Source organism: Muntiacus reevesi, chromosome 10 (genome assembly GCF_963930625.1).
Source record: "Muntiacus reevesi chromosome 10, mMunRee1.1, whole genome shotgun sequence".
In the NCBI taxonomy this organism is placed as follows: domain Eukaryota; kingdom Metazoa; phylum Chordata; class Mammalia; order Artiodactyla; family Cervidae; genus Muntiacus; species Muntiacus reevesi.
Window position 1 is genome coordinate 64,972,095 of NC_089258.1, and position 21,580 is coordinate 64,993,674.

The window sequence follows — 21,580 nt, forward strand, 5'->3', positions numbered from 1 at the left end:
CAGTCATGTCCAACTCTTTGCAACCCTATGGACTGCAGCATGCCAGCCTTCCCTGTCCATCACCAACTCCAAGAGCCTACTCAAACTCATGTCCATCACGTCCGTGATGCCATCCAATCATCTCATCCTCTGTCGTCCCCTTCTCCTCCCACCTTCAATCTTTCCCAACATCAGGGTCTTTTACAATTAGTTGGTTCTTCTCATCAGGTGGCCAAAGTATTGGAGTTTCAGGTTTAGCATCAGTCCTTCCAATGATTATTCACCACTGATTTCCTTTAGGATTGACTGATTGGATCTCTTTGCAGTCCAAGGGACTCTCAAGAGTCTTCTCCAACACCACAGTTCAAATGCATCAATTCTTCAGTGCTCAGCTTTCTTTATAGTGTCTTTACAATAAAGAAAATAGCTGTTTCTAAAGATTTCAGGGGCTTCCCTGGGGGCTCAGCGGTAAAGAATCTTCCTGCCAACGCAAGAGATGCAGGTTCAATTCCTGGGTTGAGAAGATCCCCTGGAGAAGGAAATGGCACTCCACTCCAATATTCTTGCCTGGGAAATCTCATGGACAGAGGAGCCTGGTGGGTTACAGTCCATGGGGTTGCAAAGAGTCAGACACGATTGAGTGACTAAACAACAATAACAAAGATTTTAGAGCAAATCATCCTACAAAATGCTAATAACCATTTCTTAAAAACTAGCTAGATAAAAGGAGGCTTATTTTAAAACAATTATATTTTACACTTAAATGACAAAATTACCTGGTTTTTTTCCTGCCACAATCCATCCTTTTTTTTTTTTTTTTTTTTAATATTTCAAGTTTGGATGTGCTTGTATGATCTATAGTCTTGGTGGCAGAAATGACCCTCTTATTGTGCATGAAATTCCAAAGGCAAAAAAATACTTCTATGTCCTTTCATTTTTTTTTCAGTTTCCAACTTCAGATATTATTGCTGCCTATGTTACTTTATTTGTAGATAACAAATAGCAAGAAATGTGCAAATAATGAAAGTTATTTAAATTAGAGGCTAATCAAACACTTACGAAACAGTGTTACCTTTTTTCTCCATGTAGATTGTTGTTGTTGTTGTCTAATGTTTAATTGCTAAGTTGTGTCCCACTCTTTTGCACCCCCTGACTGGTAGCCAACTAGGCTCTTCTGTCCTTGGGATTTCCCAGGCAAGAGTACTGGAGTGGGTTGCCATTTCTTTCTCCAGGAAATCCTCCTGACCCAGGAATCGAACCCAAGTGTCTTACGCCTCCTGCATCGGCACACAGATTCTTTACCATTGAGCCACCAGGGAACCCCTCTCCATGTAGATACAAGGAAGCTAAATTACCACCCCTTGAAATACTCAAGCAGTTATTTTCTCTAGGTATATTATACATGCATTTAGAGCAGGGTTTCCCAAACTATTTATGGTGACCAGTTTTTTTAATCTCTTGTGGACATATACCATTTTAAAATGAAAAAGCACTGGAAAAATAAAATTGGGGGAAAACAAAAAAAAAAATAGAAGGCAAAGTATGTTATCATTAGATTCAACAGGTATAGAATTACTCTGTCAAACTATTATACCACGCTGTGCTGTTTAGTTGCTAACTTGTATCTGACTCTTTGACGACCCCATAGACCGTAGCCCACCAGGCTCCTCTGTCCATGGGATTTCTCAGGCAAGAATACTGGAGTGGGCTGCCATTTCCTTCTCCATGGGATCTTCCCGACCTAGAGACTGAACCCACATCTCCTGCTTGGCAGGCAGATTCTTTACCACTGAGACACCTGAGAAGCCCACCTAACACTATTTTTTTTGTTGTTATTCAGTTGCTCAGTCATGTCCAACTCTTTGCAACCCCAACCCCATGGACTGTAACACACCAGGCTTCCTTGTCTTTCACCATCTCCCAGAGCTTGCTCAAATTCATGTCCATTGAGTTGGTGATGCCATCCAACCACCTTATCCTCTGTTGTCCCCTTCTCCTCCTGCCTTCAATCTTTCCTAGCATCATGGTCTTCTCTAATGAGTTGGCTCTTCGAATCAGGTGGTCATAGTATTGGAGCTTCAGCCTCAGCATCAGTCCTTTCAATGAATATTCAGGATTGATTTAGATGTTTCTAAATGCTTCCTTGATTTCTGTGCTCATCTCCGGATAGCTGTCTGTCCATTCTACATTCCCACCAGCAATGTGTAAGAATTCCAGTTGCCTCACATTCTCTCCAATATAGTGCTTGGTATGGTTCATCTTTTTAATTTTAGTAAGTAGTGGTATTTCAGTATGCTTTTAATTTTCATTTCCCTAGTGAGGCCAGTCATCATTTACTGTACTTAATGGTCATTCATATGTCTTCTTTAATGAAGATTTTTTGTTCCGTTGTTAAAGTCTGGTTATTTGCTCTTGTGTTATTGAATCATAAGATTCTTCATACAGTCCAAAAACAAGTTGTTTATGATATATGCTTTACAAATATTTCTTCCCAGCCAGTAACTTGTCTTTTTCTCTTCTTCACAGTCCTTTTAAAAGAACAGAGGTTTTTGTTCTATTTTGTTCTCTCTCTCTTTCCTTTTTTTACGATTCATGTTTATGAAGACCTAGGAAAGCTTTTGGAGAAGGCAATGGCAACCCACTCCAGTACTCTTGCCTGGGAAATCCCATGGACGGAGGAGCCTGGTAGGCTACAGTCCATGGGGTCGCAAAGAGTTGGACACGACTGAGTGACTTCGCTTTCACTTTTCACTTTCATGCACTGGAGAAGGACATGGCAACCCACTCCAGTATTCTTGCCTGGAGAATCCCAGGGACAGGAGCCTGGGGGGCCGCTGTCTATGGGGTCACACAGAGTTGGACATGACTGACGTGACTTAGCAGCAGCAGCAGCAGGAAAACTTTGCTTAACTTAAAGTCACAAAATTTCTCCTATGAGTCTTAGAGTTTTACATTTAGGTTTCTGGTTCATGGTCCGTTTAGACAATGCTTAAAGTGTGAGGTAAGCGTGGAGATTCATTTTTCCCATATGGTTACCCAGTTACCCCAGCAACATTTGAAAATAATTATCCCACCCCACTGGCTTACCTTGGCATCTTTATAAAAAATTAACTGAATGGGTAGTATGGACCTATTCTGGGAATTTTTATTTTGTTCCATTGGCCTATATGTCTATCCTTAAATCAGTAACATCCTTTCTTGAATTGATTACTGAAGATTTATAGTAAATCTTGAAATCAGGTAGTGTAAATCATCTAAAATTACTCCTTTTTAAAAGTCTTTTAGGTGCATTTGGTCGTTTGTATTTTCAAATACATTTTAGAATCAGTTTGTCAAGTTTTAAAAAAAACCTCATGGAATTTTCATTTTTTCCATGTTGAATCTATATATTATTAAGGGGAGATTATTATGGAGAAAACTCTAACAATTTTGAGTTTTCAAATCCATGAACATGGTATATGTCTCTATTTATTCAATATCAATAACCTCAGATATGCAGATGACACCATTCTTTTGGCAGAAAGTGAAGAACTAAAGAGCCTCTTGATGAAAGTGAAAGAGGAGAGTGAAAAAGTTGGCTTAAAGCACAAAATTTTAGAAAACTAAGATCATGGCATCCAGTCCCATCACGTCACAGCAGATAGATGGGGAAACAGTGGAAACCGTGGCTGACTTTATTTTCTGGGCTCCAAAATCACTGCAGATGGTGATTGCAGCCATGAAATTAAAAGACGCTTGCTCCTTGGAAGGAAAGTTATGACCAACCTAGACAGCATATTAAAAAGCAGAGACATTACTTTGTCATCAAAGGTCTGTCTAGTCAAGGCTATGGTTTTTCCAGTTGTCATGTATGGATGTGAGAGTTGGACTATAAAGAAAGCTGAGCGCCGAAGGATTGATGCTTCTGAACTGTGGTGCTGGAGAAGACTCTTGAGAGTCCATTGGACTGCAAGGAGATCCAAGCAGTCCATCCTAAAGGAGATCAGTCCTGGGTGTTCATTGGTATGACTGATGTTGAAGCTGAAACTCCAATACTGATGTGAAGAGCTGACTCATTGGAAAAGACCCTGATGCTGGGAAAGATTGAGGGCAGGAGGAGAAGGGGATGACAGAGAATGAGACGGCTGGATAGCATCACTGACTCAATGGACATGGGTTTGGGTGGACTCCAGGAGTTGGTGATGGACAGGGAGGCCTGGAGTGCTGCGGTTCATGGGGTTGCAAAGAAGTGGACACGACTGAGTGACTGAACTGAACTGAACTGATTTAGGTCATTAGTTTCTCTTAGCAGTTTCTTATAGCATTTAATGTATATGTTTTTGTCTACATATTTGTTAAATCTATCTCTAAGTAGTTTGTATTTTTTAATCATAAGTGGTATTTATTTTCATTATAATTGTTCATTGCTAGTATATGGAAATACAACTGATTATTTTATATTGACCTTGAATCTTGTGACCTCATTAAACTTAATTTTTATTTCTAGTTAACCCAAATAGATATTAATCACTTTTATTGATTTTTTTCAAAAAAATAGATTTGATCTTCTCTATCATTTGTCCATTTTCAATTTCCATGATTTCTGTCTTATCTTTATTATTTCCTTTCTTCTACTGGCAGGTCAACAGCAGCCATTTTTCTGACATTAATTTAGTCCCCCTACTGACACATGCCCCAGATTACCTGAGGACTTCTCATGCCAGCTGGTGGAACAGAACTAATCCTAGGCTTCAGTAAAAGTGAAAGGGGCTTCCCTTGTGGCTCAGCTGGTAAAGAATTTGCCTGCAGCGTGAGAGACGTGGGTTTGATCCCTGGGTTGGGAAGATCACCTGGAGAAACGCTACCCACTCCAGTATTCTGGCCTGGAGAATTCCATGGGCTCTACAGTTGCAAAGAGTTGGACACGACTGAGCGACTTTTACTTTTCACTTTGTGAGCTCCAAGAAGTTATCTGCCTCCTGACTTCCAGTACCTCTTTCCCTGGCTTTGGAGAGTTCCTCCTTACAGCTGTGCCAATTAGCATTCAGTCAAACGTTTGGGGAGACCCCTCTGCAGATCTCCTAAGTCACTGTCTATGCCATTCCTTCTGCCCTGCTTCAGTCTCCACAGACTCATCTCTTTCACCTCAAGACCATCAGCTTGTGTGTGGCTTTCCTATTTCTACTCTGTGACCCAGAAACTTCTCCCAGGCAGTAAGTTGGGGCAATAGTATAGCTCATCTATTTGTTTTTTTGACGTTTTAGAGATTACAGTCCTGAATTACCTGTTTTACATTTTCTGAAAAACACTGTTTTGTATTCGTGTTTGTGTGTGTGTGTGAGAGAGAGAGAGAGTGAGAAGAGAAAGAGCAAGATCCCTTCGTGGACAAAAGCTAAGTCAACCTGTAAAAGAGTTTTTTCACAAAAACATCCTAGCCTGTTAGTATTGGCACTGTTTTGGGTCTTGTCACAATATAAAACATTAGAAGGATGTAGTCAATAGGTTACATTAACATAGACAAATATTTGGATTCCTATTTGGTCTGACTTTGAAATTATTCCTGAGTGTATATGCTTGAGTATACCATTCAGCTATCATCCAGAATAACATTTGATTTATTATTAGTGTAGCATGTTATTTGAGATTATTGTTAATTGTTACAATCCAAAGGATAATCATACCTGGCATTCCTTACTGAGACTTGTGGCAGTGGACATGCATAAAAGTAAAATGAACAGTTTTAATATTTTATTTGTTTTTCAGAAGGAAGCCTTATAATTCAGAATTGGTGAGAAGTTATTTCTTTTTGATCTAAATCTCAATAAGATTATCCATAAAATAGATGGTATGAATTGAAATAAATACAATTTAAAAGCAATCCATAGTAGTCATAATAAACTTTAAACCTGAATAATCAGAGAAATTACATGACTGTAATTCTGTGTCATAATGTTCGACTCCTTTAATTAATAAAATGCTGGAATTTTACATTGTGAAGAATAAAGGATAGAAAACTAAAAGAATAAAAGGAAGCATTTAAAAAAAAAGGAGATCACTTCCTTCTAAAGTTTTAATTGTACCTATAATTTATTTTACCATTAGATAGCCTATTACTTTATAAGAAAGAAAGAAAATTTATATTTATAGGAAAATATAAATTATATATGCATTATTTTCTTTAGTAGTAGTATTGGTGAGGTATCCATATATGTTTTTTCTATAGAAATTTAAATATTTTAACTTTCTGAAATCATAAGAAATTTTGAAGATTTCATAAGAAATTTTGAAATTTTGAAGTAAGAAAATTTGAAGTTACTTTATTAAAAAATTCTGGGAGCGTCATTACTTTCTCTTTCCATTCTCTAGCATCTTTTATTATCTCTTTGCCAAAAATGTCAGTAGAAAATAAGTCAACTACAGAAAATGAGAAAGAAATAATTGAGACAGGAGTAAAACAAGATAAATGAACAATTCCAAAGAAATATATTCAAAGCCACTTGAAAATCGCTTGAGGAAAGGATTAAAAATGGTCCACTAATTTATTAATAGTTAAGATTCTGTTGAGATATTTTTCAGAAAGGGAATGAGGCCATCAAGCCCAGTAGAATTATTTTACCTTTTTGTTTCACTTCAGTAGGAGAGGCTCCATCCTGTATGATTCTGATAGTCACCATTTCCATCTTCCCCTCTAGGTCAGAATTAGTGATCTAGTCAATCCCATCTTTAGCAGTTGTGAAAATGCTGTCTCAAAGTCACAAAGCTGTCAAGAAGCAGGACTGAAATGAAGCCTGTATCTGTCTTAGTCTGTTTTGGCTGCTTTAACAGAATACCATAGACTGAGTGGCTTATAAACAACTGAAATTTATTTCTCACAGTCTGGAGGTTAGCAAGTATAAGATCACGGTGCTGGCTGATTCAGTGTCTGAGAGCTGAATTCCTGGTTCATAGACACTATCTTCTTGCTGAACCCTCACATGGCAGAAATGGCAGAGGAGCTCTTTGGGGTCTCTTTTTTAACGGCACTAATCCCATTCATAAGGGCTTCACTCTCATGACCCCATCACCTTCTAAAAGCTCTACCTCCTAATACCATCAGAATTTGGGGTAACACAAACATTCAGTCTACAGCAGTTTCTTTTTTCACAGGCATGACTTCTGTCAGCCCAGGTGAATTTTGTTTCAGAAAGCATGAGATTCCATAGTTGAAAAGGAAATAAAAAATTGTTGCATCAATCAAGAAGAAAAGGAAGTCTTTTTCCCTCTTGTTATATTCATTTCCTGTTCTATTACACCCTTTCCTCTTTTATATTTATTCAACACTATGCCCCAAACAAGTTTTCACTCTGAAAGATAGTGTGATTTTGGTATATATCATTAGTTGCAGAGAAAGTCTCTGAACTTCTTTGATCATTAACTCTCATCAGTAAAACTTTTTTAGCATAAAACCCCAATATATACATTTATTTGTAAATTGAGTAATAAATCACTATGCTTAAGTGCTTTAGACATTTGACAAAAGTAGAAATATTTAAAGAACTATATACATAGATAGAAATTCTAAGATTTTCTTTCCCTTCTAAGGAGAGTCATGTCTGCCTCCAGGTCAGAGATCACCAAGAATATGGTCATTATGGTCTACTGGTCCATCAAGCATACACAGATACCTAACAGTGTTACATGACCTGACTTGAGCCCTTTGAGAACATTTGAGTTTATCACAAAAGAGATTCTCAACCAAATTCAGTGTAACCCTTAGCGTTCCAAAGTGTTAATAGCTCAATTTTGTCGAACTCTTTGCCACCCCATGGACTGTATAGCCTGCCAGGCTCCTCTGTCCCTGAAATTCTCCAAGCAAGAATACTGAAGTGGATTGCCATTCCCTTCTCCAGGTGATCTTCCCAACCCAGGGATCGAACTTGGGTCTCCCTCATTGCAGGCAGATTCTTTACCCTCTGAGCCACTAGGGAAGCCCCTTAGTGTTCCAAACATAGAAGCAAATTAAGAAATAAAATTGCCACTTGCACCAAATGTAGTAGTAAATATAGTAAATGTACAAACGTAGTAAATGTAGTAAAGATGATCATATTAAATAAACAGAATTCAAAACAAAGCAGTCTTTGGCACCATGTAATCTACATGCTAGATGTTATTCACTGGAGTAAACAGAAACCATTTACACATTGTTCAGAGTTACAGAAGCTTCAGACTATGAATTCTCCTTGACATGGGCTTTTGGATACCTACCTAATGGAAGAGAGCTCCTTTGTGAAATCACAGCCCTGGAGGCAGACTTATTTTGCCAGGGCAGACACTGTCCTTCACCAAACCTGCTGTCCTATTTCAGGGGCTCTCTCACTCACCGGGATTAACCAAATGCAGTTTTAATAATTTCCTTCCTGTACCAAAGACCTAGGTCCATGCATGGCAGTGACTCTTAATAAACCTTCCATTTCCCATCATTGACATTATTTTGAAAGAATCTACCAGAACTTTGAAAGTGTTAGTCATTCAGTTGTGTCCAGCTCTTTTTGACCCCATGGACTATATCCCACCAGGCTCTTCTCTCCATGGAATTCTCCAGGGGAGAATACTGGAGAGGGTAGTCATTCCTTTCTCCAGGGGATCTTCCCAACCCAGGAATAGAACCCACGTCTCGTGCATTCCAGGAAGATTCTTTTCCTTCTGAGCCAACTTTGAGTAGTCCTAAAAGGCTTAAGTAAGTTGCATCAGCAAATGAGAGTAGCCATAAGACCAAAGCAGATTTATGTTACACTGGCTCGGACAAGAAGGTGTCCCCGCTGTTAGATCAAAGCACACGGACCTATAAATACTGTGAAATTAAAAGATTTATTTGCAATAAGAAGATGACATTTATAAACTAGATAAAACATGTAATACATTGCCAGAGTGGGATGTTTTGCTTAGATGGAAAATATTAGAGGCATATGTAAGCCAGAATCTCTAGCTTGGTATACTGACTAGAATCCCTGCTCTCCAGGGATCTAGATGAGCTTGCAAAGCTTCCTCAGGTCAGAGGGCAGCTCCACCAATGACTGAAACTAGTCCTTTATCATAAAAAGCAGGAGCTGAAAAGCAATCAGGGCATGATGTTACTATTTTTCACTGCTCTTACAATTCCCAGCAGGATCTTGAAAAACACCAAATGACTTCTCTATTCCCACTCCTCCCATCTGCTAAGCTGAGACCAACACTAATTATCACATACTGTATTCACCTCTCACAATTACAGGAGACTTGGATTATCTCAAATTTGTAGAAATATAACTTGAGGAGTTATTCTATAAACAATAAATTCTGAAGGGCATTTTGTTGTTGTTGTTGTTGTTGAGTATTTCTGATGGCCAGTAAGTGCAGACAGAAAACAGAAATAAAAATATACTTTTAAATTGGTTGTGTATTAAAATGTTTTTTTGCACCATACCCATGGTATGTGGCCAAGTTTCTCCATAAGGACTTGAAATGACCTCACAATGAAATTTGGATTTAATGAGTTTTTAGAAATGAGGGACCAAGTTGCCAGCCCTACTTTGGGCTATGGTAAAATCAGTAATTAAAGCCCACCTTGCTTGAAAACATTTAGCTGTGTCTCTCCTCTCCAACAGTCTATCAGTAAAAGTTACATTATGGGAATTCCCTGGCGGTCCAGTGGATAGGACTCCACACTTCACTGTAAGGAGCACAGGTTCCATTCCTGGGGATAAACTAAGATATCGTATGTCATGCAGTGCGGCCAAAAAAGAAAAAAGCAACCTTTATATTGGTAATTTTCCTTTTAAAAAAAACATAAAAATCTTTCAGATAGTTTAGGTCATTCTACCTAATGGAAGCTGTACTTAGCATAAGAAGATTTTTCTAAGCAGTGTATCAAAACCAGGAGTATTGTCCTGGAAAGAGAGTGCTACAAAGAAGGAGGGTCCTTTGGGAACACTTTGGAGATCTGAGCTGAGTACTCCATCATTAGACAATATGTGTTGACTAGCTCTTGGTTCTCTTGACTGATTGACCTTGATGTTCCATAGGTGGCATCACCTCAAACATCTAAAACTCTGGCTTCTTCCTCCACACAGTGGGTCCAGTGGTAGTTTTATTTGGATAAAATTATGGAGTTTTGATCCATAACTTAGCATCAACTGAGCCTAGATAGTTTTAATGAATCAGTATCATCACTGTTATTTGTTTCTGACCATTAAAATTGATTAGGAGGCTAATGAGTTTTGGACGCAGACAGCACTGGGTGTGAATCCTGGATCTGCCAATTACTATCTGACCTTTCTCAAAACATTTCTCTCTGTGCTTCAGCTTCCTCATCAATAAAGAGGACAAAGTAATGCTGATAGTGGTCTATATAACAGTAGGGGTCTATATACATGGGTCTAAAGCTAATGCTAGGAGAGCCTGTGATACATCATAGGTACTCAGTAAATACTATTTCCCCTCTTTCGCTCCCCCTTCCTTTGTGTTTGGGTAGAGAAGAGCTTTGTGCCTTTGTAGTCAGTCTCTTTGCATGACTCAGACTATCAGTTGTTGATATCTGTGCTAGAAATGACTGTATGTCCCTGACTCTGTCATAGTTGGAGAAATTTAGATGTAGTCTGTGCCTAACAGGAGTGAGGAATCCAGGCTACCTTTTCCTTCTTGGTGCTCCTTGGCACATGCTTCGATCACAGACCGAATCACACTCTTTTGAAATCATTTGTGAGCCAGTGGGATTTTTTTCCCTCCCCCAACACAGAGCCAGGGCCTCTTTTATCTTCAGCTTCCCCGTGCCCGGCACAGGGTGTGATTCCCTGCTTGTGCTGTGGTTGCTTCAGGCTGCTCCTCTGCAAACGGTGTCCACGAAGACCTGTTCTGTTTCATCTGGCCAGGAGACGAGTGAACTTGGTTCAAAGTGCCCAGGCTTCTTTGAAGGACACACACACATACACACTTTGGGCACTTCATTTTAAAAGGGAACAAGGTATTAGGCAGTCCAATTTTTTGAGATTGTTATGGAGAATATTCCCTTGGGATTGTCTCCCACAGGCACAGAGGTCTACATGCCTCAGCAGTTGGTACCTACTGACTCCTAATCTATGCTCAGCCCAGTGATAAAGCAAAGTGGTATCTACCAAGGAGCATGTTCTCAGTTTGGAGGGACTCAAGGGCATGAGCACTCTGGAAACAGTAAGTTTAGGACACATGAGTTACTGATAAGCTGTAGTACTAGGGTTAGTTGTAACTCGTGAGCACAACTACACTAATTTAATTCTCACCCTTTGTATAATTCAGTTGTCAAAGGTGATGGGAAAGAGGATGCACACTACAGAAATTTGGAGATTCAGGATCAGCCTGGGTTGAAAATGATTTCATGTACAAAAATAATTACAATAATAATTAGCATTTGCATCATGCCTTGTGATTTACTAAGTGCTTTTACAGCATCTTGTAATTTTGTAAAGTTATAAATTAGCTCTTAGATACTATCTGATGCCAATATTAAGCCTCCATGCCAAACACTGAAAGTTGTAAGATTGGATTTAGGGAACAGTGAAAAAAGAGAGGATTATTAACGCACTGAAAGGCAGAAAATCAGCCAAACTCATTGGCAGAGAAATAGATTTACTTGGCATTTTAGAAACTCAAAAACGTATCTTGTAAAAGAAGCAGTTGGCCCATATTTTGATTTCATGGTGCTTGGCACTATTTATTTTTTAAATTCTTTTGGGCAGAGTTTTTGATGTGCAATTACAATGATGAAGTTTGCTTAGCGGGAGCCAAAAGATTCACAAAACCAGGGGACATCTGATCCTTATTTAAGGGTAAAACCTAGAATTATCTGATGAAACCACTGGCTGTAAGTGGAAGCATAGTTAGAGGGGAAATACGAGGAGCTGATTAATATTTCGCTTTAAAACGCAGGTGTCTGTTTCCTAGAGGGAATCTAGATTGATCTGAAGAATGGTCGCTCCAGCCCTAGCTCCTTCCCACAACCACAACTAAAGGCTGGACTTTCTGTCTCATAAACAGCCTAATGTAGAAACACACATGAGTTAATAAAACACAAATGTGAGTGAGAATTAGCCATGAAGATGGAAGACAGCCCCACCTGCCCACCCCTCCTCTCCCTTCTCCCTTTTCTGCCTCCTGCCCGGCCTTTCCTTCAAAACACGCAAGGGTACCGGCCTGCCAGGGCAGGGGGACACGTTATTGCCTAGACCAACAGCCGAGCTCTGCCAAGTCGGGTTACTGGATCACACAGGAAGCCAGAATCATCTAGACAGGCACGAAGGCAGCCCGAGAGCTGCGCGCGGGTGTTGCAGGCTCACTTCTAAGCCTTTCCAGATGTGGCAGCCGCGCGGGCCTGGCGCGGGGCCAGGCGGCCGCCTGCAGTCGGCGCTCCCCGGGCCGCGGCGCGAGCCCGGCCGCAATGCCCGGCTCCTGAGGGCGCGGGGCTCGCGCGCGGCTCGCTCGCCCCCGGGCCCGGCGCGCACGCACCCCGGCCGCCTCGCGCGGCGACCGCCCGCCGCCGGGGAGGGACCGCCGCAGGAGCGAGCCCCGCGGGTGGGTGGCCGCGCCGGGGTAGCGCCGAAGTCCGCTGCGGCCGCGGCGGATGGGGGACCCCGAGGCCCACGTGATGGCGCGGCCCCTGAGAGCCCCTCTCCGGAGGTCCTTCAGTGATCACATCCGAGACTCCACGGCCAGAGCCCTGGATGTCATTTGGAAAAACACCCGAGACAGGCGGCTGGCAGGTGAGAGGCAAAGAGGGGCGGGCGAGGACGAGAGATCTGAAAAGGAAAACAATTAAATACACAGGCACAGTTATTAACTCGGATCATGCATGAGCTCATCAACGCAGTGAAGTTCATCACTGTCATGGCAAGGATTTCAGTCTCCCTTGTTCTGAGGTTTAGCGTTTCTGTAGTGATTTTTTTTTTTTTTTAAACTCCAGTTCCTCTCTGGTTTCTGGTCTGATTATTTCTAGATAAGGTTTTATGAGAGGTTTTGTGGTGGTTTTTTTTTTTTTTTTTTCTTTTTTAGCCTTGAAAACAAAAGCAAGGACCTTTCAAATGTCAGGAAATCGGTGGTGATGAATAACACCAGGCAAAAGCCCCGAGGTCGGATGGGCCTCGGAGGGTCAGCTGCGGAGCTGGTCTGGTGAGGTGGCCTGGCCTGTGCAGAGAGGGGCCTTCGAGGCTGAGGGGAAGGGGAGTCATCTATGCAGCCCAGTGAAAGCCTGCTGGTATTTCCTCTGGCAGCCTGGGGCTGCTCTGAGTTCCAAGAGGGTGTCAGGTATGCTGGAGGCAGGCGTTTGAAATATAATAAAACGTAAATACAGTGTGCAGTTCAAACGTTCTAGGGTTCATGTGACAGAGACCGAATGGCAGACTGTTTGAAAGGGTACGTTAAGGAAAAGGGAACCTCTGCCTGATTGTGGTTTAAGAATATTCATAAATTGATTTAAAAAATAGCTTCTCACAAGAAAACAAAACCTCTGTGCATCCAGGGAAGGCACCCCAACAGTGTTTAATGGCTCCTTCCTGTTTGCTCTCCAAGTCGCTATACTTCAGCTATTTGCATGGATGGGTCAAAGATTATGTTTTCTTAACCTTCTTGGTTAATCCAGTTGTTTTTCCATAGAGTGAATGAAGTTCTCAATGGTTAAAAATATTGGATGTGGCCTCCTAGTGTCAATCCAGGTTTCTGTGCTATGTGTTCTTGATAAAAGGCCGTTTGACTTTGACCTCATTGTCCTGACGTGACTTGAAGAGGTGAAAGTTAAGGTTTGTGATTGTGAGCAGATTAGGAAGATAACCTGCTAGTTACATATCATTGTAGGCTGTGAATTTGTCCCAAATGCTCACGAAAATCTTTCTCTCTGTTAAACTAAATAATACTGCTCAAGACTGGGAAAGAGTAAACAATGTCAAGTCTACCATAAGGTAGTAAAGAAAGTAAAATATTTTAAATTTAATAATTTTATTGTGGCTTTAGAGTAAAATATGATACCTTGAAGAAATTCAACTTTATAGTAAGTTTTTTTAAAGTAGATTTAAGTAATAACAATTTCCAGTTGGTCAAAAGTTTAAGACATAAGATATGGGAGTGTAAAATTCATGACTCTATTGATTGACTCTTTTAAAAAACGGTTGCTTCACTGTTGGTTTTCTTGACACATCCTTTGTCCCAAGTGGAAAGATTTCACAAATCATGCCTCATTAAAAATAACATAAAAATATTTTATTGTAGCTTGGTGCTCTAATTTGAAACTAGAGGTTGATTCAAGCAGTCTTGCTTCCCAGACCTCTTGTATTTTCATAAATGAAGAGCTTTTGACAGCTGTTGGTCTCTTAGAATAAGGATATTATCCCTAGAAACTTATTGTCTCTGCTTTGTCATTTGTCTGCTATATATTAATGGTCTGTATGGAGTCCAAAATATAGCACCTCATGAAGACCTCGTGGAGACAAATAGTTACTTTTTACATGTGATAAAAATTAAACATTTCCCCAGCTCTAACAGCAAGTGGGACTTTAGCTTTAGGTCTACTGAAGGAAGAGATTCTTTATATTGTCAGGGTTCTTTAAGACAAATATGAACCTCTTTGGTAATTTACACAGTGGAATAGCCTGATATGATACTTGAATAAGAAAGGACTTTGGCTACCATAGCTGACTGCGATTGCTGGGGACTTGGACTCTTTCTGTGTCCTCTCTCCTGCTTGGCTTATAGCTCAGTCAAGTGAAGACCTATTTGGTGCACATCCAGACTTCAGGACACTTCTATGCTTTACCTCAAACTTCTCTGCACCCCCCCCGCCACTGGCCAAAGGCTAAATATTAGCTGTTAATTATCCACAAAAAGCTACTTCTCTAAACATCAAATCCAGTCTTTATTCTACATCACACCACTTTGCCCTCTCTTGCAGAATGGAGGGCAGTAGAAAATCCAAACCGCCCACTTCTCTTATGTTGTGAAGTTAATGAGGTGACAGGTGAAACATGTTTGGAAGCCTCTGGAGGGAAATAACTTCTGTTAATAGTACCTGGAATGTTATTTCCATGATGGTCGTTACCTTGATGACTTTCACCAAGTTTCTCAAACACTAATCTGAGATTTCAGTTTCTTTCAGAGGTTTCACCAGACTAGAGTGTTTGGCCGTGGAAGAGAGTTTTAAGTTTCCTTGTTAGGTATCTTCTCTCTCAATCAATGTAGGTCTCTGTTTTTCTCTCTCTTACACATATACGCACATGCAAGCGCGCGCACAGGCACGCGCGCGCACACGCACACACACACACTACATAACTTAGAAGCTCCTAGTTCTTCTACTCCAAATGGTGTTATATACGCAAACCATCATTTACCTCCCCTTGCCTTAAACTCTCTTATGTGTAAAACAGATTCCATCTGTTATTTTTAAGGGTCCACAGCCTTACATAAAGGAAAGACAGAACTGTTGCTTGCTGTTATTGAAAGACCGACCAGTCGCGAGGAGTGACAGAACAGACTGTCTTAATTGCATCCTCCTTTATCTGTAATTGCTGGTTCTGCACAACCGCAGCCCACGGGCCTTCTCTTACTCCCGTCCCCTCTGCAACCGTTGTTCTCAGTCTCTTTTCTCTCCTAAAAGCTTAGGATGGCATTGTGTTTTCAGGGAATTAGGACTTTGAGGTTAACAGTGAGTGACAGATGGGCTGACAGCCCTTCTCTGGACGAATTGTGCTTCGGTCTTACGCGTGTACTGCGTCCTTGCCACTCTTCTCCTTGAGCTCAGGGACATCTTGGCTCTGGAGAGCATTTCATTCCTGAAAAACCTGTTGCCCCTTAATCCTATCATGTAGAACTACACTTTTTTGTGCCAATGGATCTCATTAGCATTCTGGTGAAACCTATGAACTCACTTCTCAGAATAATATTTTTAATATATAAGCAAAATGTATAGAATTATAGCAGAAACCAATTAGAATGAAATATAGGGATCAAGGTGTTCAAACTAAACTTTGTGATATGGCACTATAACATGAATTCTATAACAGGATAATGTGTTCAAAACAGGTGCTACGTCGCTTCAGTTGTGTCCGACTCTTTGAGACCCTATGGACTGTAGCCCACCAGGCTCCTCTGTCCATGGGATTCAATATAGGGAATTAAATATAAATTTGATGTTTTTAAAAGATGTGGGAGTGCAGATTGTTACTGCAGCCATAGTTAATAGCATTAACTGAGCAGCCATCCTTAATTCGTCTACATGTCACCAACCATCACAGAGAGGAAATCCTGGGCAATATCCATGTCTAGGTGGCAACACGCAGATCTTCAGCTTTCCTGTTTAGCGGCTGAATGGGGCCAGCAGCGTCCCGCGAACATCTGTGGAGAGAACTGCAACCGTGTGTGATCTGGAGCGAGTGTGACAACGGCCATAACTATGGAGGAAAGATGAGTATAAATGATATTTTGTGATAACTGTAATGTGGTTTGGAAGAGTCTCATTTCCACTGGTGATGAAGTCACGGGGACACTAGTACCACTGTGTGTGGAGTGGTGTCAATTTGTCAACATTCATAATTCAAAAAGCTGCTACATCTCAATTACGTTTAGTGACAATAAAAATGTTATATTTGCTCCTCCAAGTTCATGGACACCTTGAATTCTCTCCATAGACCCTCAATTAAAAATGCCTGCTTAATGCTTTCCATGGCTTTTCAATACTTTCAGTCAAAAATTCTTATTGCCTGAGATGCTAGTCTCTCATACATGAGATGGCTGGAATTCTTTGATGTATATTTCACAAAGATCCATTAACAAGTTTAAACTGATATACCAACAGGATGCCCTCTAAGGAAATTTAAAAAAAAAAATTAAGATGAGAAAGACACAGAGAGACTGAAGACTGAAAGTAAGGCAAAATCCAGAGGACATATGTGAAGTGTCTTTCATCAGTTTGGAAAGTGGACTGAATAAATTATCCAAAAAGCAATAAAATATTAGCTCTTATTTAACCTGTAATAAGATAAGAACAGGGCTTCCCTAGTAGCTCAGTTGGTAAAGAATCCACATGCAATGCAAGAGACCCTAGTTCGATTCCTGGGTTGGGAAGATCCCCTGGAGGAGGGCATGACAACCCACTCCAGTATTCTTTCCTGCGGAACCCCAAGGACAGAGGAGCCTGGCAGGCTGCAGTCCTTGGGATTGCAAAGAGTCGGACACGACTGAGCACCTAAGCACACACACACAAGATAAGAACAATTTCTATAGTGTAAGACATACTGATTTTTTAAAGTATTCAATCTATTCTTTTAGGGAAAGATGACATAAGGGGAAAAAACCTAAATACTTCAACCTGTTATGAACACACAGTTCTATGGCTAAACATTAAAGAGAAGAGGAACCGAATTGCCTATGAAGAAATTAAGAAAATTAAGACCAGTCTCAGATTCAATAGGCATAAAATAAATGATTCAGATATCTATGATAGGTTAGAGCCCCCCTCCCAGCCCCCCGGGATACTTTGTTGGATGTTCAGCATCTTCTATCTTTTGGGAAGTAGATTTTTACATTTCAGCTGATCAAGTCTCCACTTCACCAGCAAAAAAGAATGCTCAACACACTTTCAGTATATTGGCTCTGAATTCAGCAGGGCATCAAGAATTCTGGCCCATTTCCCATGACAGGCAACCACAAACACTGACTCCTGTGAACTGTTTTCTACTCATTGGTTCACCATGAAAAGCAAGTAAGGGCAAATAGAATGTCTTTTAACCAGTAGTGATGTATGCCTCAAACTATGCAGGCTCCTCAAGTAAACAAAGACTTCTCTAGAAGAATGCAACACTACAGAACATTTCAAAGGGCCTGAGAGACAACCATTAATAACGCTTCATGAGACACGGTCGCCTTCTGAAGGGTGGATATGAGCGTGTATTAAATTAGATATTACTATTTCTAAAAAAAAAAAGAAGAAGAAGCATTCAGATGCTGAGGCCAGCTTGAATGAGAGGAAATATAATATAGTTACCGAGCAAGCTGGCTGTGCTATCAGACTGCCTGGGTAACTTTGGGCAAGTCTGTTCCTCACCAATTTAAAAAGGGATGAAAATAGTATCTATGCCATAAAATTGTTTTAAGGATCATGTGAGTCACTATACAAAGTCCTCAGAAAAGTCTCTGGTATAAGTAAACCCTCTGTCAGTTTTTGGTTGGTATAACTTCCCGTTTCCTTATGCTCTACTTGCAAGGAAGCTTCACCCCTGTAGGGTGACACCCCAGCATTTGCCTAAATCCTTTGGGCAAAAGTAGTTCACCAGTCCTAAGGAAATGAAAAGGTAACATTTGAATGGAACATGGGATTTACTTCTGTACCTGTGGTGCAAAAGAAAGAAGAATCTAATGAAGGTGACTTTTACGGACACTGGGTTGAAATCCAAAAAGAATTGACTAGAGAGTTAACTGTTTTCAGACACTGATGAGGGAATCAGTCTTTGCATATGAGTTTGTCAGGCTAGATATATTATACAATATCTGAGAGTCTTCTCAAACGAGTTGGAACCTGCTTTGAAAATTGCTAGATAGATGGAGCCAAACACGGGAAAGAGCAGCAGCACCAGCAGAGAGATCCAAGCACGTGGGCCTGCTCTGAAGTAGGAAAAAGTACGCTCAGCATCAAGGCTGCCACTTGAAAGGGACAGTCCTCACGCCTCCCTTTCTGGAGCAAAACTTCTGTAACTTTGTTCATCTAAAATAGTATGTCTCTCCAGAAAAGGATGACATAAAACAGTAAGTATGAACAGTCAGCATCGTTTACCAAAGGTCATTATAATTGCAATAATGAGATGTGTTCAAAGTCAGGGGCTTAATAGAAGGCGTATATTCATGACTTCCCTGGTGGCTTCCCTGATGGCTCAATCTGTAAAGAGTCTCCCTGCAGTTCAGGAAACCTCCGTTTGATCCCTGGGTTGGAAAGATTTCCTGGAGAAGGGACTGGCTACCCACTCCAGTATTCTTGCCTGGAGAATTCCATTGCAAAGAGTCGGACACACCTGAGTGACTGTTTCATATTAGTGACAGGTCTGCCTAAGCATCAGAATCTGTATCATGAAACCACAACAGGATTTAAAAGAACATTCCACTGTAGGAGCTCAATTCTAGAGGAATGATTAAGGAGTAGATTGAACTCAAGCTTGCCTTGTATGTGTTTTTCAGTTTCTTCTTCCTGTCACTTAATAATAATATGTCATTCTTGGAGAAAGAGGATATGCTCTTCACAAGGCATGTGTTGGGGGTATTTACTTGTAATGATGGTGTGTTCATGTTGATCCTTCTGTGCTCTTCCCACATTGCTTGTGAACAACCACTGATATTTTTGAATCATTTTCCTGGAATTATTGATGAAGGCCCAACCATGGAAAAGACCAAAGTTACTCATCCCTTTAATAATCAAACTAGCAACTACAGGACTACTGTCATATTCCTCAGGTAATAGTCAAAGACAAAGCAGCTAGTGTAATATAATAACAATAAGTTGTCATTTGAGTGTTTACCAAGTGCTTTAATCTTAAAAATGATCCTAAGAGGCATGTACTACTATTTTTATTCCCATTTAAGCTAGGGTATTTTTGGCAATACCTTAAAAATCCATTAATTAATGTCCATGGACAAAAATCAGAAACATTCAAATACGCCATCATCATTAATTAATATCACAAATATTTATTGAGAATCTATATTGAGAATCTGTGCGAAATGTTGTGCTAAGTAGCAGAGAACTAACAAGACAGACCCAGTCCTTAACCATCAGCCACGAACATCACATCTGAATTCTACCTTTAAATTTAAGAGGGACCCAGCATGGGCAACACGAACCCCATTTTCTTAAGGAAGAACTGTACAGTGTCTCTTGACATTGAGAGAGGTCTGAAACTCATCACTGATTTGATCTTTAAACCAGTGACTCTCGAGGGGATGAGAAAAGACACACTTGAAAGGGGCAATATTGGAAAGAGCACATGTAGTTTTTAAAGATATACATGATCCATTTATTGTTTCCATAGCGCAAACTGCATCTTCCAAAATGCTGAAGATAGAGTAATCATGCGCAGGTGGGAGGGATGGAACATGAGCATGAAGGTTGAGAAACATCAGTTTAAACTGCTCTGTGCATCCCAGCGAGCCCAACTCCTCTCATGAGCAGAGTAACCTATAAATGTAAATCAGTAAATCAGACCATCAGTGGACAACCCCATGGAGCAAGGGGAGACCCTCTCTGCAAAGAAGTATCAGACAAATTAGTGCATCTTTCCTGATGAACTAGCCATTCTCTTCATGGGACAAAGACTCGATACCTCCAAAATGCTATGAGATCATAGCTTTAACCATTTCTTTAAGATGAGATACTGACTTGTTTATGAAGTTGAAATGTACTAAAGTTTAAAATATGTCACTATCTAAAACAGGGTGCTTTTGATTGATTCAGAATTCCAAATGAACTAAACTTGAAGATTGTGTTTTAAATATTTTAGTTTATTGATGAAATTGATCTCAGATCTCAACATACATGGGCTATGGACTTAAAATAGATTTTTCTAAGTCTTTTGTTATTTCATAGAATTTCTCATGGAACCAAATTGGAAGTAAGGACATTTTTTCTTCCCATAATAACTTTAAAAGAGATATTCCTATTTTGGATTTTTAAAAGAAAAGAGAAATAATGATAGATGAGTTATATTAAAATATGACATAATTATCACACCTCAAAAAATACAGCATAATTATTATATTCTTAAATGTTTACCAGTCACCAAGGTTATATCATACTCTGAACAGAAAAATACTTGAGGTAATAGAATTTGAGGGTCAAGTATGTAATCATGGGGGCTTCCCTAGTGGCTCAAACAATAAAGAATCCGCCTGCAGTATGGGAGACCCAGGTTTGATCCCTGAATCGGGAAGATCTCCTGGAGAAGGGAATGGATACCCGCTCCAGTATTCTTTCTTGGAGAATTCCATGGACAGAAGAGCCTGGTGGGCTACAGTTCATAGGATCACAGAGAGTCAGTTGAGCGACCAACACACAGACGCACACACACACATAATCATAGTGAAGCAATTCTGTATTCTCGTATATATATAATGATCTCAAAAAAATTCTAGTTCATTTCAGATCAGTAACACTCTAGATTGCTTTCAGTAATTTGAAAATTAGAGAAAAAATAATTTGAATATTAATTATCTATCGAATGCAGAGTTTAATTAAATCAGTGAGAAAATTACCAAAGTAGGTATGACTTTGAATTAATACTGCTTTTATCAGCTTCCACATTTTAATTAGAGCATATTTTGAGTACTGAAAGTATGTTCACCTATCATGGCCTCATTTTCTCTTAGAAGTGACTTCTGTAATATATTCCAAAGAATCCAGTTAATTGTGGCATCTTAGTATTTCCAGGTAGAGAAGCCAGAGGATGAAAGAAAGCAAGAAAGTTTTCAAAGCTGAACATTTTGTTTTCAAACTAGGGGCCTTAGAGAGAAGGTGAGATGTGGCTCAAACCCTACAGCCAAAAAGGCAGACAGAGCACCCCCTGAAGCAGAGTGACGGAGGGCTTTCGCATTGCATGAGCATAGCCTTGTA

At 40.1% G+C, this 21,580-nt stretch overlaps 1 protein-coding gene across 5 annotated transcripts in view; it reads left to right on the forward strand.

Moving 5' to 3' along the window:
* The window catches only part of DLC1 (DLC1 Rho GTPase activating protein), a 413,805-nt gene that overhangs the window by 223,921 nt on the left and 168,304 nt on the right, over nucleotides 1–21,580 (forward strand). Inside the window, exon 6 of one of the 5 annotated variants that reach the window (XM_065947634.1) lies at nucleotides 3,471–4,351. The exons of 3 other annotated variants lie outside the window; for them this stretch is intronic. In XM_065947634.1, coding sequence (XP_065803706.1) covers nucleotides 3,471–3,514 — 44 coding nt within the window. In that variant the 3' untranslated portion in view covers nucleotides 3,515–4,351. Of the gene's footprint in view, nucleotides 1–3,470; nucleotides 4,352–12,538; nucleotides 12,708–21,580 lie in introns of those variants that run through there. One more of the 5 variants, XM_065947631.1, reaches the window with a different exon arrangement.